This window comes from Typopeltis vanoorti, chromosome 24, assembly GCF_054136105.1.
Source record: "Typopeltis vanoorti isolate ZY-2024b chromosome 24, IOZ_Tvanoo_1.0, whole genome shotgun sequence".
Taxonomy (NCBI): Eukaryota; Metazoa; Arthropoda; class Arachnida; order Uropygi; family Thelyphonidae; genus Typopeltis; species Typopeltis vanoorti.
The window spans coordinates 76,595,559-76,613,804 of NC_143572.1; the positions used below are offsets into that span (position 1 = coordinate 76,595,559).

An 18,246-nucleotide genomic window follows, 5' to 3' on the forward strand; every position below is an offset into this window, starting at 1 on the left:
CAGTTCATAAAGATCTTTCATTCTTGTGAATGTGACATCATTGAAAGATTGAGAGCAGCTGATGATGGGGAGAACAAGGATCCAGAATTGGGTTGACAACAATGGTATTATCTTTGATGGACAACATGGATTTGCTAAAGAGAGGCCATGTTTTAATAATCTATTACTTATTACAATAAGGTGATGGCTTCCTTGGACAGAAGAGAAGGATACACAGTAGTATACTTAGATTTTGCAAAGGCTTTTGACAGATTACCACATGATAAGTTGATAGTCAAACTAGAGCAGATGGGGTTGGATATTAGATTAAGGCATTGGATCGGAGATTGGGTATCTGATAGGTATCAGCAAGTTGTGTATGGGGAAGCAATATCCCAGAAGAGGAAAGTCACTAGTGGTGTACCTCAGGGATCTGTTTTAGGGCCATTATTCTTTAACTTGTATGTTAATGATATTGGTGAAGATTTGGATGGTGATATTCAGATGTTTGCAGATGATCCAAAGTTGGGACAAACTATGAAGAGTAGAGAAGACATTGTGGCCTCACAAGACTTGAATAAATTGAGTGAATGGGCATGTAAATGGGGATGCAAGTTCAAAATTGCAGAATGTGTTTTCAAAAGGAGAAAGAGATGTTGGAAAGGGTCCAGAGGCAACCGACTAAGATAGTTTCTGATCTCTAGAATGCCAAATAGGAAAGGATGAGAAGATGCAATTTACAGAGTCTAGTGGATAGGAGGAAGAGGGATAATATGATAGAGACCTACAAATTAGTAAGGGGTTGTTATAGGATCAATGACAAGAGGTTTTACAGAAAACGGTGGAAGATCAGAGGAGAACCTGAGGCCATCCCTGGAAGTTGTATAAGGAGGGTGTGAGCTGGGGAGTGAGAAGCAGGTTTTTTGCATGCAGAGTTGTGAATGATTGGAATGCCTTGCCTGGGAGTGTATTGTCTGCAGAGAAGTTGAGTGTGTTTAAGGTGTGGTATGATGAGTTGTATGACAAAAGGACCTCCTAGATGAGTCTTTAACTCCAAGAGATCTTGGGATAATAGTAATAATGATGTACATCCTTGTCTGACACCAGATTTATCAGACCAATTCATTTAATTCCTGTACTTTCTTCAATTCTAACTGCTGACTTACAACTCAAATAAAGACTAAGCATTGCTTGATATAATGTCCCATTGACACCATATAACTGTAGCGTTTTGAATAGCTTTTCTCTTGGCACCTTGTCTTGCCAAGAGAAAGACATGCCTTTTGCAGGTCTACAAAAGCCAAACGGTATAACACCTTATTATTAAAATACTCTGAATTAGCTTCCAACATCTATTCTAATCCAGAGTATTTTAGTAATAAGGTGCAACACCTTTTGGCTACTCGTATATAGAAATATGACTTCTGCATTACTTCAACCTTGGTATCACTTATGGGTCTAACTCCCACTGATGAGAGCTCACAACTTCCACCCCAATAAATATCAAAACCAGCATGGGTAGTGACCCTTCCCATAATGAATAGCATCATACATGTCAGTAAGGAGATCTGCTTTGCATTATGGGATACTAAGGCAAGTGATGTGAAGTCATTAGCCTCTATACGAGTTGTCCAGTCCTGAAATTATTTGCTTACACGTGAATAAAGGATTAAACCAAGAATATGATTTCTTGGCATCTTTAATTTATAATATAATCAAGTGGAAAACCTTCCAACAACAACAAAAAAAAAAAAAAAAAAAAAACATTACATACTTGCATCATATTGATAGTACTGGATTACAGGAAATTGCCAAGGCTAGGGATCTATGGGTGATGGTCAATAGAGATTTGAAGTTTACAGGATACATTGCAAGAGTTGGCAAAATAGATCAGAGGATTATTTTGATGCTGAAGAACACAATGACAAGTAAAGATAGGGAGGTTATTATCTCTCTTTATAAGGCTATGATTCAGCCATATGTTGACTACTGTGTACAGATTTGGTCAACTGCATTTCTTGGGGATCGGGAGATAGTGGAGAGGATTCAGAGATGAATGATCAAACTGGCAACAGGTCTGTGGAATGCTCTCTATGAGGATAGACTGAGGGTGTGTGGGTTGCAGAGTTTGATTAACAAGCAGAGAACAGGGAACATGATAATTACCAAAAGGATTCTAGAAAATTAGCATAAAAGAAATTTTTCAATAAATGAGTAGTAGGAAGAGAACAAGAGGTCACCCCTGAAAGTTGTGTTAGTAATGGTGTGGTGACTAGGTTCTTTGCTTGGAGAATGGTGAATGAACAGAACAGATTGACAAACATAATTGTGATGCCCCATCAGTGAATAAGGAGAGGTATGATAGGTACTGTGGGAATAATGGTTAGTGTATCACTTCATGGAGTCAAAAGACTCGATGAGTCTTTTGACTCCATGAAGATACCTATATAATAATAACATGAAGATATTAAGGGAAGAACCTGAGATTGTAATCATTCAAGAATGTGTGATCAGAGCTAATCTAATGTGATAGTATTACTTGGGAACAGAGATAGTCAGGAGATCAAATTTGATATCAGGATGATAGGCAAAAGACTTGGAGGAAAACCAAAATCTAGGCAGATTTATTCAGTCAGAAATGCCCTAGAAGACAGATATATAAGATTTGACAATACAAGTGACAGACTGTCAGCACTACAGGAGATCAGTAATAATGTAAACGTTATTGTGTGTTACTGTAATAGTATCCTGTACATCCATTGAGAATGCATATCAGAAAACATGATGATGATATTAAAAGTCATTCTTCACTTTCACAGTTAATTAATAATAACAAATTATTTAATATACAATATAAATAACCATATACTAATATAAAATTGTTAACAGGAAAATAGTAATGAAATATTATGTTGGCCTATCATAATACATTAGAATGCTCTTTATCCCAAAAATGATGGCGAGTAATAACAGTAATAAAGAGATTTATTGGAAGAAGGGAAGTACTCAATAATCAGCAAAACTACTGAAGTATGATTAAACTTCTGACTGACTATTCTTAAAACCTTAGGTTTAAAATCAAAAGTTCAGAAGATATGGTAACTATGTTATAATAATAAATTAAATAAGTATTTTATTAAGTTTCTTTCCAGGACTTTAAAAACGGATGATACATTCACCAAAATATAAATTTCCATACACGAATTACCAACCTCTAATTCTTTAAGTAATGTAGAAATAACAAGAGTCTTTCCTGTAGCAGTATGACCATAAATGAAGATACTCCGACAAGCCTGATGACATGGCTACAAATAAAGAAGAGTATCCAGGTCAGTAAAAATATCAACTAAGCAAAAGTTTCAATTATCTGCAAAAAAAAAAAAAATTTAAATAGTTTTAAACAATGCTAAAGTACTCTAATTTAGAACTAAATAAATATATAATGTAAATATAGTAAACACAAGATAAATGTAAACCAAAGCTGTTTTTTTTTTATATGAATCCCACTCATGATAGGGTGCAAACCTAGAGTACACCAGTAACATGCATGAGCATGCTAAATAATTTTAGTATATAAAAACATGAAATGGGAGTCAAGTACTATATTATAAAGATTACAAAGTACAGAGCTCATCTTCAGCATTAATGGAATGAAAACAACACAATGAAATAATTAAACACAGCTTTAATAGTTTCCATATTTCATCTGTTTCTGTCTCCTTTAGCCACATGGCTCAGATACACTGAACTCTTCCTTCCTCCACTTCAACAGTAAGCATACCAGAATCCAGTTCACTATATAAAAAAAAAAGAAAAGAAAATAGCAACAGCCTGTCTTTTCTAGATGCTCTAATCATGCATCTTCAAAACAGCACTCTTTCTTCCTCACTATACAGAAAACCTGCTCACATAGGTAGTTACATAAATAACCTTTCCTGTCATTCTCCCCCTCTGCCCAACGATATATCATTATTAAACACCCTTGTTAACAGAGCCTCCAACATCTGTTCCAATCAGGCTTCTCTCACAGCTCAACTTCCTTTATTTGCCATGCCTTCTATTCAATGGCTATAATGCCAAAAATATGAGCAAAATAATTGTTCCTTCTGTTACTTCACATTCTTCTCAACATACAGATTATAATAATGCCATTACTATTCGTTATATCTAGGACACCTCAGAAAAAAATAGCCAGAACTTGAATTGACCATGCCTTGGGAAGGCACTTTGCAGAGAATTAAATGGAAAAAACTACAATGCTTTACCACAGCAAATACAAACTTGAAAGAATTTTTTTTTTTTTTTGGAATCATTAGCAGATTTAAAAAACAAACCAAATGACAGAATAAATAAATAAGGTTGTGTGAAACTTCCCAGAATCTGAGAAACAGTAATTCTCAGACCTCTTTGCCCAACAGCCAAGGCTAGCTATCAACACCCACAGACAGAGGGCATCCCTCTTAGGACTTAAAAGCCATTCTATGTGTGCTATTACAATTGTTATAAAGTATTACAGATGCAGTCTCCATGACAGAAAAAAATTCTGGAACTATTAAAACTGTTTTTAAGTATTTCATTGTGTGCTTTCATTCCATTAAACCTGAAGATTAGTTCAAACCAGCACCTAAGCCTAAATACACATAAGGAGTATAGATGTTAAAACCAAGAAATATTAACTTAAATGAAAGCAAAATAGTAAAAGAAGGAAATCATTAGTTGGGCATCTTTAAAAGATAAATTTTAAAAAAAGTCAAATGAACAAACAGATGATGAACTAATATAAAAGAAAACTAATGAAATAAAAATATGGAAGGAGGAAAGACTACTCCCATTTAAGAAATCATCACCAGCCAGTTAATGAATGAAAAAAGATCATTACATCATAAGCAATTTCTTGATATGTACCCACAAGGGATGCATAGGAAACTATAATAGTACTACATGATTAAGTTCACATTATTTCAATGTCATATCAACAATTTTCATCTTGTAAATGTGACATCATGCAGAGCATGAGTGCAGTAGGAAGGGAGAAGGGACTGATGGTGAATGAGCAACAGATATTTGTGAAATTTAGTATTCTTGATGTTAATAAGGCTGTAGAGCTTAATGATATATCACTGCAAGTTTTGAGGAGATGTTACAAGGAGTTAACAACAGCATTGAGTAACACAGAATTTTGAACTAGATCAAGTTCTAAAGGAATGGAAAGAGAACAAAACTGTTCTGCTTCAAAAGGGAAGTGATAAGACTAAAGATTTGAATTACAGGCCAATCTGTGCATCTGGAGTTCTAATGAAAAGTTGGAGAGGTTAGTGAGGAAAGATTCAGACTGAATTCAAAACAGCAGCATGAGAGTTGAGGGGAAACATGGATTAGCTACAGAAAGATTGTGGTTTAGCAATCTGCATACTTTTTATAACAAAGTAACAAATGCACTGGCAATCATCATCATCATCATCACGAATCATGGGCTCACTGCCCGTTGATGTCTGATGCCTGTTTCACTATCTTCTTCCATCTTTCTTTGTCCAGTGCACAGTGTCGCAGTTTTTGTACACCCATGTACACTGGCAATGCAGATACATAAATACGTATATTTAGATTTTGCTAAGGCCTTTGATATTGAATTGAATGAAGATGATAACATAACAGGAATAGAAATGGAAGGGTAGAGTATTTTTCACAAGGATAGAAAGGGCAAGAAGGAAGGAGAAGTGCTGATGATAGCAGGGGAATTAAATCCACATAAGGTAGACACAAAAGAGGGAAATAGTGGCAATGGTTATGAGGCAGTGTGGCATGGAGGTTGAGAGGAAGACATTTAGTGGGATGTTGCTATAGGCCTAGGAATGTGGAGGGTGGTGATGAAGAAATGTATAAACAACTTCGATTAGTGAACAAAGGAAGGGTAATTATTATGGGTGATTTTAATTATGGCAGTATAGATTGGAATGAAGAGACAGCATTTGGAAATAAAATGAATTTCTCAAGTCCTTGAGAAATAACTATCTCAGGCAGCACGTAAAGGAGAACATACGAGGATCGAGAGCTGATCATTTCATCAGAAGATGTAATTGTGAGGGGGGGGGGGGGGGGTTCCACACTTTCCTCCAGTTGGTGAAAGTAATCATCTGGGTTGTGGCTAGTCATATACAGACTTTTGTGAGGAAAGGATATATGTGGAATTATAAAGGCTGGTGATTATGACAAGCTTAGGAGACAGCTTGGAGCTATAACATGGAACAAAGAGTTGAGCAGTAAGGAAATAAATGCTGCATGGGAGCTGACAAAGAAATACATAACAGTATCAATGTGTCAATGTATTGTGAAGGTTAAAAGGCTGAATAAGGTAGGTATAAAATGGATGAATGCGAAGCTTAAGCATGAAATCCAGAAAAAGAAGGTATACTTTGGAGGAAGTACAAGATAAATAATGGTAATAATCAGTTACATGAAGAGTATAAAGAACACGCCAGGAGAGTGACTCAGTTAGTAAGGAAAACAAAAGTGCAGTATGAGCAGAAATTGGCAGACCAGGTGAAGAAAAACCCTAGAGTTTTTTTAGATATATATAGCAAGTACAAGGAAGAATGATCGTGCTAAGATGATGTTAATGGATGAAAGTGATAGAATGGTAACTGCTGCAGAAGACATTGTTGAGGTATTCAGATTCTTGATCAGGTTAGAATCATGAGGAACTTAAGTGTAGAGGACATAGGAGAGGATCGCTTAATTGTGAATGAGGAGGAGGTATTTGAGGAAATAAATAAACTTGATGTCGATAAGGCAACAGGATTTGACGATATATCATCACACATCTTAAGGGAATGATCCAGGAAATTGGCATACCTGTTTATTAAACGTCTTGCAGCAGCACAGGTTCCAAGGGAGTGGAAGGAAGGTAAAATTGTTCCACTGCATAAAGGTGGTGATAAGGCTGTAACTTCAAATTATAGGCTGGTCTGTATATCTGGAGTTGTCATGAAGGTACTTGAGAGAAGGATACAGAAATGGGTTAATAACAGCAGTATTCTCTGTGGTTATCAGCATGGGTTTATTAAGGGGAGATGGTGTTCACTTACTTATGTACTATAACAAGGTGACAAATACCTTGGACAAGGGGGATACATATACAGTGGTGTACTTGGATTTTACAAAAGCTTTTGATAGACTGCCACACAACAAGCTTGTAAATAAATTGAAACAGATGGGATTGGATAACAGACTTCTGAGTTGGATCAGTAACTGGCTGTCAGGTAGGTATCAGAAAGTTGTGTATGGGGATGCAGTATCCCGAAAGAGAAAGGTCACTAGTCGTGAACTGCAGGGGTCAGTTTTGGGACCATTGTTGTTTAATTTGTATGTTAATGATACTGGAATGGGTTTAACTAGTGATATGCAGCTGTTTGCAGATGATGCAAAACTGAAGAGAGCAATGCAGAGTCAAGTAGATGTTATGGTCTTACAGGAGGACTTGAATAGATTGCATGAATGGGCAGGTAAGTGGAACTATCAGTTCAATGTTGCAAAGTGTAAGTTTTGAGATTAGGTAAGCAATGATGTGATACAAAAGTATACACTTTGTAGGGGAAACTTCCATTAAAGTTGAAGAGGAGATGAAAGATCTAGGAGTGATGGTAGACAAGGACCTGAAATTCAGGGCCTCCATTGCACAAGTTGGGAAGATGTTATATTGAATAATGGCAAAGATGGCGGAGGACCCTGACATGCAGAAATAGAAAAGTTATGGTACCATTGTATATTTTCTTGATCAGGCCTCATATAGATTATTGTGCACAGATTTGGTTTCCGTGTTTTCATAGTGACGAGGAAATGTTGGAAAGGGTTCAGAGAAGATTCACAAAGGTGGTTGGTGGTCTGGAATGAGCACAGGGGGGGGAATGACTGAGATATATAAACTAATCAGGGGTTGTTATCAGGTTGATATGGAAGAAATTTTTCATATAATGAGAGAGGGTGGGGTAGAACAAGAGACCATTGCTGGAAACTGTTTAAGGAGGGTGTGAGCAGAGGAGTAGGTTCTTTGTATGGAGAGTGGCTGGTGAGTGGAATGCACTGCCTGAATGTGTTGTGAATGTAGAAACATTGAATCAGTTTAAAGCATGATTGGATGAGAATTGTGTGCAATGGTGTGTACCTGCCACGATAAGTCTCTGACTCCATGGAAGTCAGATGTTAATAATAATAATAATATACTGCCACATGACAAGCTGATAATTAAACTGATCTAGTTTAGTATGTGAATTGAGGATTGGCTTCTGTAGATATCAGCAAATTGTGTATTGGGGAGTGATATCCAAGAAAAGGAAAGTTACTAGTGGTGTATCCTAAGGGTTTGTTTTGGAGCCAATGCTATTTAATGGTTTTAAACTTTGAAAAGCAAAGATGGGATACAATGTATACAATTGATGGGGGATATCTTACTGGAGGTGAAGGAGATAAGGCATCTGGGTGTGATGATGGATACGATTTGGAAAGCAAAGATGGCATACAATGTATACAATTGATGAGGGATATCTTAGTGGGAGTAAAGGAGATAAGGCATCTGGGTGTGATGATGGATAAGGTATTACATTTAAGGTACACACTCCAAAAACTGCAAAGATGGTACAACAGATTATGGAAATGATATGTAGATAGAAGATTATGTTTCATTAAATTATAATTACTATGCAATGACCAAGATATTTTAAGGGATGATAAGAATGAAAAAAGATTGAGGAAATGCAATATGAAGTCCGGTGAATAAGAAGAAGGAGAGATATGATTCTTTTATGTAGTGAACACACAAACAACATATACTGTGCACACAGTCAAATACAAAATAAGCTGCACCTACTGGTCCACATAATGCAAGAAACTGCTTTATTTGTTTCTTTCTAGCTAAAATATTTTTCTGAATTCTTTCCACTTTATCTAGAGGATAGCCACAAAAGGTATTGTTACTCTCGAATGACATAGTGTCTTCTTATTATGGTACTGGTGGATTCTGAAAAAAAAAAAAAAAATAGATAAAATAAATAAAAGAATTAAAGTGATTATTAAAAGAATGCTCAACATTTTCATTGTTAAAATTACTGATACTTTTGAGAGATATACCAAAAATGTTCTTAGTAGAATAATGGAAGGTTCTCACCTAGGTTTTATTTAGTTATTACTTCTTGAAAAACAAACAAAAAATGAAGAAAAAAAACCATCACTATACTTGGCTTCCTATACATTATCATTATATCTCAACTATCCTTGATTCGCATAAACTGGAGATAACCTACATGTAAAGAACTGTCAAAAGTTATCAAATCTTCCTAACCACAAACCTCTTATGTGGCATACCCTGACAAAAATGATAACATCTTTTATATACCCTATGTTGACAAAAGTATTTGAATACCTAGTTGTGGTCAAAAAAATGAATCATAATTACATTTCTAGTACAGAGTGGGACCACCTTTCACCTGAATGACAACATCTACCCTTTGGGGCATGCTTTCTACCAATTTCTGATATATTGCAACAGGAATATTCTTCCATTCCTTGCACTAAACTACTCCTCATTGCTGATGCTAATGATCCGCTGTAGTCTGGAATGAATTCAGCATTCTAATTTGTTCCAAAGATGTTCGACTCTTGAGTTTGGACTCGGAGCTGGCCAGTCCGACACTTCAATGTTGTTTTGCAGAAGCCAGTCTCCAACATGCAGTGCAGTATGGCATGGAGCAATGTCATGCTGAAACATGAAAGGGTCATTGCAGAAGTACTTCCAAAGCATAGGAAGCATAAAGTTTCGAGGATGTCCAGGTAGCCATCAGACATCATGGTTTTGGGCATGTCCACCAATGGACCAAGAGCCATCCAACTAAAACATCCACAATATGATTAATGAGTCTCCACTAAACTTGACAGCTGGAATGATGCAGTCCTGCCCGAACCATTCTCTGGGTAATTTCCAGATTCGAATATGACCATCAGAGTGAAACATTTGGAAGCGTGATTCATTGCTCCACAGAACCCTTTTCCAATCATCTATGGTCCAGGAAAGGTGTGAAAGACACCAGTTCAAATGTCGTTTGGTGTTGAGGGGTAACATGTGGCTTGTTCACAGCAGTTCTGCAATGCTAACTTAAAGCTTACAATTCTCTGTGGACAGTTCTAGGACTGACTGACTTTTATAATTTTATAAAACCTCTTAAATGTCCCTGCATACTTTCCAGGTTGATTGTGAGTTCTGTCCCGATGATGTGCAAGATGCTTGAACATTCCGAGACAGAGCTCATCGATCTCAGTCAATGAGTGTCGGTGACCTACTAGGGTGTTTTCTTGCTGTGGTAGCACCATCAACTTTCCATGTACGAATGACATAAGCAACTGTGGATTTTGGTATACTGATATGGGTAGCAATGTCACATTCAGAAAGATCATTGATGTGACATCTAACTACCATCCAACATTGGGAGTCTGTCAGTTCAGCTCAACATGCAGCATGTCCCACCTTTTATTACCAGACTTATGCAGACACTCCCTGAATATTCACATGTGGTAGGATATCGAAATTTGCATGGCACGTAAGGTGTCCAAATACTTTTGTCAACACGTGTGTGTTAAACTCACCTCATACACAAGAGAATACAAATCTCAATATGTGATGGGGTGTTGTTACAGACATGGTGGTTCACAGTTGCTAGGAACAATGCACTGCCAAAGTATCCTAATGGATACTAAATAAATAATAATTGGGTAACAAATTATCCAAACAGTAGCAGAGAACACTCATGATAAGAATGAAGGATTCTTATTATTACTATATGGTATCTCCATGGAGTCTTCCATTCCACAGACCTGTCACCAGCTTGATTATTCATCTCTGAATCCTCATTACTACCTCCTAATCCACAAGAAACCCAGGTGACCAAATATGCATTTTAATAAGTTATTGCATGACATTTTATCAAGAAGTATGTGACTGAAGGAATTCAAGGTCAAAGAGTGGTAGATTTGATTGTAGTGTCAGAAGAGGTCTCAGTTAAGGAAGTAACTGTTTTTTCACCAGTTGGTGATAGTGATCATGCTGTACTTACCTGGGAAGTGTATAAGGATTCCAATTAGGAAAGGTTACATGCTGGACTATGAAGCTAGAAATTACGACAAACTCAGGAGAATATCATGTTCAGTCCCATGGTAAGAGTGAAAACATGCTTAAATGATGTATATGAATGTGTTAATGTTCCTAGAATTCAAAGAAAAAAGGGTGGAAATGAAATGGATGTGCAAATTCATTAAATAGATTGATAAGAAAAAGACATCCTTATTTATACAATATTTCTTCCTAATTTGGAAGGAATACTGTGAAAATAAAAATGAGAGGATTTATGAAATATATTAAGATCAGGCAAGATGAGCATTGCATAGAAAGCAAAGTTGGAGTATGGGAAAAAAAGAAAGAAAGAAAGAAAGAAAGAAAAAAAAAAACAGCCGAGCAGGCTAAAGGAAACCTAAGAGAATTTTATTATTATGCTGCAAGTAAAAAAGGAAATTAAAGTGGAAGAAGAATTTCAATGAAAGCAGACAGTATGCTTGTGTTTGAAGCAGATGAGACTGTTCAAATAATAAGTGCTCACTTTACAAAAATCTATCAACCTGGTAAATGTAACATGGAGTGCTAGCACTAACTGGATGATGAGAGAGAGGGGTGCATGAGAAGAAGATTCTAGAAATGCAGCACAATCTGAACAAAAATTCAGCAAACAGAATGGGATGTTGGCACATGTACAGCTGAACTTGTTATGCCTTTGACTAGGTGGTTGTATATTATTATTATTATTATTCAGGCCTCCATGGAGTCAAAAGACTCATCATGGGAGGTCCTTTCTAAGAAGCACAAGTCTATCAAGACTCATTGAGAGAGGTCCCTCCTAGGAAACACAAAGTCTATCATACCACTCCTTAAACGCATTGACCATTCTTGCTCTCACCACTCTATCAGGCAATGCATTCCATGGTTCAACCACCCTCCATGCAAAGAAACCACTCCTCATCCTCTTTCTCACAGTATCCTTTTGCAACTTCCAGGGATGGCCCCTTGTCATGACTCCCTGCCGTTGTTCAACCAAGCGAAAGAACTCCCCAGTGTCAACCATGTAACCACCTCTCAACAGTTTAAAAGTCTCAATCATATCACCTCTCCTTCTCTATCCACCAAACTCTGCAGTCCACACTCCCTCAGCCGATCCTCAATAACTAACATTGTAGTCCTGACAGCATCTTTGTTATCCTCCTTTGAACCCTTTCCACAGTTAATTTATCACCTTCAAATCCTGGGGACCAGATCTGAGAACAATAGTCTAAGTGTGGTCTGATCAGAATCTTACACAACAGAATGATAACCCCTTTATCTCTGTAGGTCAGTGTCCTTCTCATTATTGCAGCAATCCTCTGTGTTACCTTCACTACCTTTGCAATATGTCTCCTAAATTTCAGGTTTCTATCAATCATCAACCCCAGATCTCTTGTCTCCCCTACTTTCTCCTGTTTAACTCCTCCCATTGAGTATGCAGTGTCCCAAACCTCAAGACCTTACATTTTGCTGCATTAAACTGATACCCCCATTCATTTGCCCATCTATCTAGCTTATTCAAATCCTCTTGCAGGGCTACCACATCTGCACTATTACTAATAACCCTTCCCAGCTTTGCATCATCCACAAACAACTGAATATCTCCTTGCAATCCACGGACAATGTCATTGATATAAAGGTTAAACAATATAGGTCCCAGTACTGAGCTCTGTGGAACCCCACTTGTAACCTTCTGCCTCTTTGAAATTGCCCCACCATACACAACTCTCTGATACCTATCAGACAGCCAATCCTGAATCCAGTTGACCAATCTGACATTCAGACCCATGGGCTACAACTTGAATATCAGCTTATCATGTGGCACCCTGTCAAATGCCTTTGCTAAGTCTAGGAAAATGGCAGTATATGCCTTTCCCTCATCTAATGTTCTTGTAACTTTATTATAAAAGGCTAGCATATTGCTAAAGCCAGGTTAATAATGGTAAGTACTAGCTGGATTTCTGTTCAGGACATGGACTAGTTATTACTAGTCCATGTTCCAACATTAAGATGTGCACAAATTCATGTGGAGAGAAGATTCAAGACACCAGAAAAGTATTACTGACTATGTTACTGTTGATAGCAATGTCTTCATGTTGATTCATGACACAGTATACAGAGGATTTGAAATAGGAGGTAATCACCATTTAGTTTTGAGAAAAAGAAAAAGATCCATAGGAAGGCCAAGATGTAGTTGGATAGAATGAAGAGAGAATTGTAAGACAGGATAATACTGGCGTCTTGACAGATAACAGATTACTTTGGACGAAAATTGTTGATAAGAAGTTAGCACTACATGAAAAAGTTACTTCATTACTATCATAATATCCTGCACACCCTGAGGATGCATGTCAGGAATTTGATGATGATAACAATCCATGTTACAACATAATGTGAAATATCTGTAGGTGAGATAGCAGAAATGCTATGAGCCAACCAAGCCAGCTCTTCAGTTCTTAAGATTGTTTTTCAGTATGATAAACTAGCCTTTACCTGATAAAAAATAACTCTTTATTACTGTCCACACTATAATTCAAGATCAGTTCTTCCACTGTTGAAAGTTTTTCCACTTAGCTGTACAATAAATTAAAGATGCCAAGAAATTATATTCTTGGTTTTATTTTTATCCCTTATCCAAGTGTAAGCAAACAAAGTTTGCACATGAAGTAACTTCACAACTGGATAAATCCAGTAGTGTGCCACAACCTATGCTTGAGCTACTTCTTTAATCTGTATAGTAATAATACCACGAACAATTATCTTATTGAACTTTCAGAGGAACCTGTGACAGACTTCAAGTGACTACACTTAATCGCAGTAATGATCTTTTATGTTTCATTAAATAATGAAACATAAAAGTTGTTATAGCTACAGTTATGTGTATTCGCTTGAATATTTAGTTTTTTTTTTGCTGATGATAATGCTAAACTAGAGTTCATCCGTAAAGAAAAATGTGGAAATCTAGTGGGAAGACCTGAACAGACTGATATTGTGAGGCAAAATATAACGATTCCCATTTCACATTGCAAGGTTATTCACTGGATTTTCACTTGATTATGAACTATGTATTATATTGATCGAGCTGCAATGCATGAATCTGATGAGGCTAGTAGTTTAGGGATGATGCAGAAGTCAGCAAAAAGACACAAAAGGTGCTTAGATATTGAAAACTAACAAGGAAAAAGATGTTATCACAATACTACAAGTGACTGCATCAGATTTGCCAAGCATATAGCATCTCCAACAATCTGTAAGTTGAAAACCCACCGTGAGTAGTTATGTTTGTAAATATCTTTAGATGATGTTCATCACCTGGTGTAAGACTATCATCATAGTTATTGGAAGCCAGCCTAAATGCCTAATGTAAGTTTACAAATTTTTATGGGCGGAAGTCACATGAATAAATATTTATTTACATGAATATATATATATATATAAAGATTTAGTTACCTGGGCTTTCCAGGGATATTGAAGTGAGATCATTTATTGATCTGTGAAATGTTTGATATGACAACAGGCTGATTGCAAAATGTGATAAGTGGAAAAGACAGCATAAAGGAATATTATAAGGCAGTTGCAGCAGAAATTTTTCAGTACGCAGCAGGAGAAGAACAAGGTGTTATGGCAAGTTCTGTACGAACATGGTTTGCAAGGATATGAAGAGGTGTTTTTTTGGGAGGGAGAAAGGAAGAGAATGGAATAGATTATCAGATATGTGACTGTGGGTATATTATCTGTGTATGAGTTTAAGGCTGGTGTAAGCCTCCTGTGATAAGTCTTAGAACTTCATGAATATGCCTGGATAGTCTTAAAAATAAAATCTGGAGAGCATTATTTAGAACAATTACTGTGGTTTTAATTCAGAAACTTCAAAAATTGGTATAATGGGGAGGAGATGTGTAGAAAAATCAGTTCATAATTTCAGTGCAAGTATTTTGTACTCTAGCCTGGAAACATGAATGTATTATACTGATTGTATTTTCCTTGTTTCGGTGACGCATCACCAGAATCATGATAACAGGAACTGCTATATATATATATATATATATATATATATGAGGAAATGGTCTCTCTCTCTCTCTCTCCCCTTCTCTGTGTATGTATATATATATATATATATATATATATGAGGAAATACTATCTCTGTCTCTGTGTGTGTGTGAAGAAATACTGTCTATCTCTCGATGTATGTGTATATATATATTTTATATGTAATGCAGGCCCAATCAAATATTGTTCATAATAGAAATGCATAAATATAAACCCTTATATATTTTTTCATTGTGACCCCACTCATAAAATGGTAATTATTTTTACATTGATTAATGTATTAATTACGACCTACCCGAATGTAATACAAGAACTGAATTTCACTTTATGAAAAGTGCTGTTCTGTTAGCTTTCGCAATTTCATTTTTGGCATCAGCGATTAGCATGCTTGAATCTCACAATCAATAAGCTTACTTCAATTCATCAAACCTCACAATCTAAAAGCTTACTTCAATTCATCAAACCTCACAATCTCAAAGCTTACTTCCCGCCAAAGATAACTTTCGGAATTCATGACAGGCGGCATCGACTCACGTGACTGTTACTGTGACAACAGACATTAAGTAACTACTCCGAACGGCGCCAAAGTTAAATTATTTAAAATTTTCCTAACTCCTTTTATTTACTTATAGGAAAGTAGGTGAGGTCGCTTTAACCTATCTAATTTGGAGACTATCGGCCAATTTAATCTCCACCGGTAACCAATCATAGCTGCTCACTATTATAGATGGCTTCCGATGAAGAAAGGCAGAGAAGTGGCAGTACTTCTCTACCCTTTCATTAGGATACGGATCTCATGGTTCGTACCCTAACACAGTATATATAATTTTTACAAAATACTGTGACTCTACTGTCAATATTATTGCGTTTACTGGATGAAAAACTGAGTTTCCGGAATAATAAAAAAAAAAAAACTCTCTTTTCATGCTCGAGATCGACTAACGCGAGAACCAGTCGAAAGAAAAGAATCAGAAAAAATTTCTTCTAGTCAGTAACTAGATTCAAAATGAGGCCAGTTTCCTTCGGACGGTCTAGTGCTATGAATGCAAACCGCCACTTCCACGGGGCTACACAGGCCTACCCATAACAAACAAACAAAAAATAAAAGTAATAAAAAAAATAGAATATATAATGCTATTCGCTAAAGCCTTCTATTCCCCAAAAGGAGTAGGTACGTTTCAATCCCCCAATCGGTGGTAACTGTAGGCCAGTTTCCTTCGGACGGCCTAGTGCTATGAATGCAAACCGCCACTTCCACGGGGCTACACAGGCCTACCCATAACAAACAAACAAAAAATAAAAGTAATAAAAAAAATAAAAAAAATAGAATATATAATGCTATTCGCTAAAGCCTTCTATTCCCTAAAAGGAGTAGGCACGTTTCAATCCCCTAAAGGGTAGTAACGGTAGCTGTAGGGAAATGGCGTTGGCGAAAAATACCCTAAGCTACCCAAAGAAAAACTGTTTTCCATTAGAGTGTAGCCCACAGGAACTTATTCGAAATCTTTCTTCAATTGATTAAAAAGTTAGTCGATGTCTAGCAAGGCCTGCACGGTTTTTTTTCCTGATGACTAGTTTTTAACCTCATATCTCAAAAACTCGTTCTTAGGAACACACACACACACACACACACACACACACACACACACACACACACACACACACACACACACACACACACACACACACACACACACACACACACACACACACACACACACACACACACACACACACACACACACACACACACACACACTACTGCGCATAGTCATACAAGTGTTGGGACCGAAATCCAAAGACACGACTCGTCGTCGTCGTCTCTCTCTCTCTCTTTCATGAAAAGCTTCGCTCGTTATTCGTGAGGATTCTAATGATTGACGCGCACGGAAAAGTGGGTTTTCACTGGGAAACTCGGCTCTCGCATCTGGGAAATTCAAGAAAACCGATTTTAGACAATAATATATTGTCTTAAGGACCAAAAAAATCATGCTCGTTCTCTGCAGTACTCTCTTCACCAGATGCTGTTTAATATCAATAATACTTTGAGCCAGCTATCTGATTGGCTAAGGGGGAGATTAACTGCCCATCAGTCTACAAAGATACATCGAACTAAAACGGCCTTTCAAACTCACATTGGGATTAAAAGACTAGCAGATTATTGTGTTAAGTAATGTTATTTATTAACTTCATACTAAGAGGGGAATATTACACATACAAATCTCACTAGGCCGAAGTCTTTTCAAGAGATCATCCGATTCCGGTACGAGGCATCCTAACGGTCATACGCTGATGGCAGTACCATGTCACCAGTGTGCCCTGCAGAGCATACAGAGACAGAATTTTAAACCCTCCATATGACTGTCCTAATAAAGAGGGAGCTTTATATCTATCAGAGCACCAAACTCCACAAAAAAAAATAGTAGCACTGATAAAGTGAGCAGTTGCCCCAAACTCCTCTTGTATTAGTCTTACAAGGTCTTGGTTCTGCTTGCAGTATTGTACTTTGTTAAGATAGCCAGAGGTGAGTGGGCACCCAGTATCCGCTACCTGGGCATCAATAACTCAAACTTCTTTTTCTTTCTTTATTATCAAACCTGGTTTCCTTATGCCTACCTCTGTATGGAAGCGAGGTTCTACCATGGTCTCCCAACCTTTATTTCTTAAACGATTGTTTAATATAGAGATCATGGCATCATGCCTTCCTACACGGATTCCATGTGTTCTAAAACAACACGAGAGATGTGGGATAGAGTTTCACTGTAGCAGCAGGCAGCTCTGCAGCAAGCTATATGGGCCCTTGTGGGTAGGGCATTGATTCTAGTCCTAATAAGGTCTACATACTCATATCCTGGTAATATTTTGGTACCATCCCTAATGCACTAATGTTGAGAGGGATACTTGTAAGATTCACAAAGGGAGGCACCATCGACAGAGCCATGAAGTAGAGATGCCCCATCTCTTATGCTCTGCCAAAGCTGTCACTGTCTGGGAGCCCTGGTACCGGGTCCAACCCCTAGTGCACCTGTAATCATTTTGAATAATAGAACTATGGAAAGCCTCCCTGCAGATAGCTGAGGAGG

The 18,246-nt window shown here is 37.1% G+C and overlaps 1 protein-coding gene across 3 annotated transcripts in view; it reads right to left on the reverse strand.

The window, feature by feature from the left end:
- The window catches only part of Orc5 (origin recognition complex subunit 5), a 183,402-nt gene extending 167,661 nt beyond the window's left edge, over positions 1-15,741 (reverse strand). For 2 of the 3 annotated variants that reach the window (XM_090413802.1, XM_090413800.1), the window contains exons 1-3: positions 15,459-15,715; positions 8,843-8,992; positions 3,192-3,284 (exon numbers count right to left, since the gene is read on the reverse strand). In XM_090413802.1, coding sequence (XP_090269928.1) covers positions 3,192-3,284; positions 8,843-8,962 — 213 coding nt within the window. In that variant the 5' untranslated portion in view covers positions 8,963-8,992; positions 15,459-15,715. Of the gene's footprint in view, positions 1-3,191; positions 3,285-8,842; positions 8,993-15,458 lie in introns of all 3 variants that reach the window. The other variant, XM_090413801.1, reaches the window with a different exon arrangement.
- Positions 15,742-18,246: the final 2,505 nt, after the last annotated feature.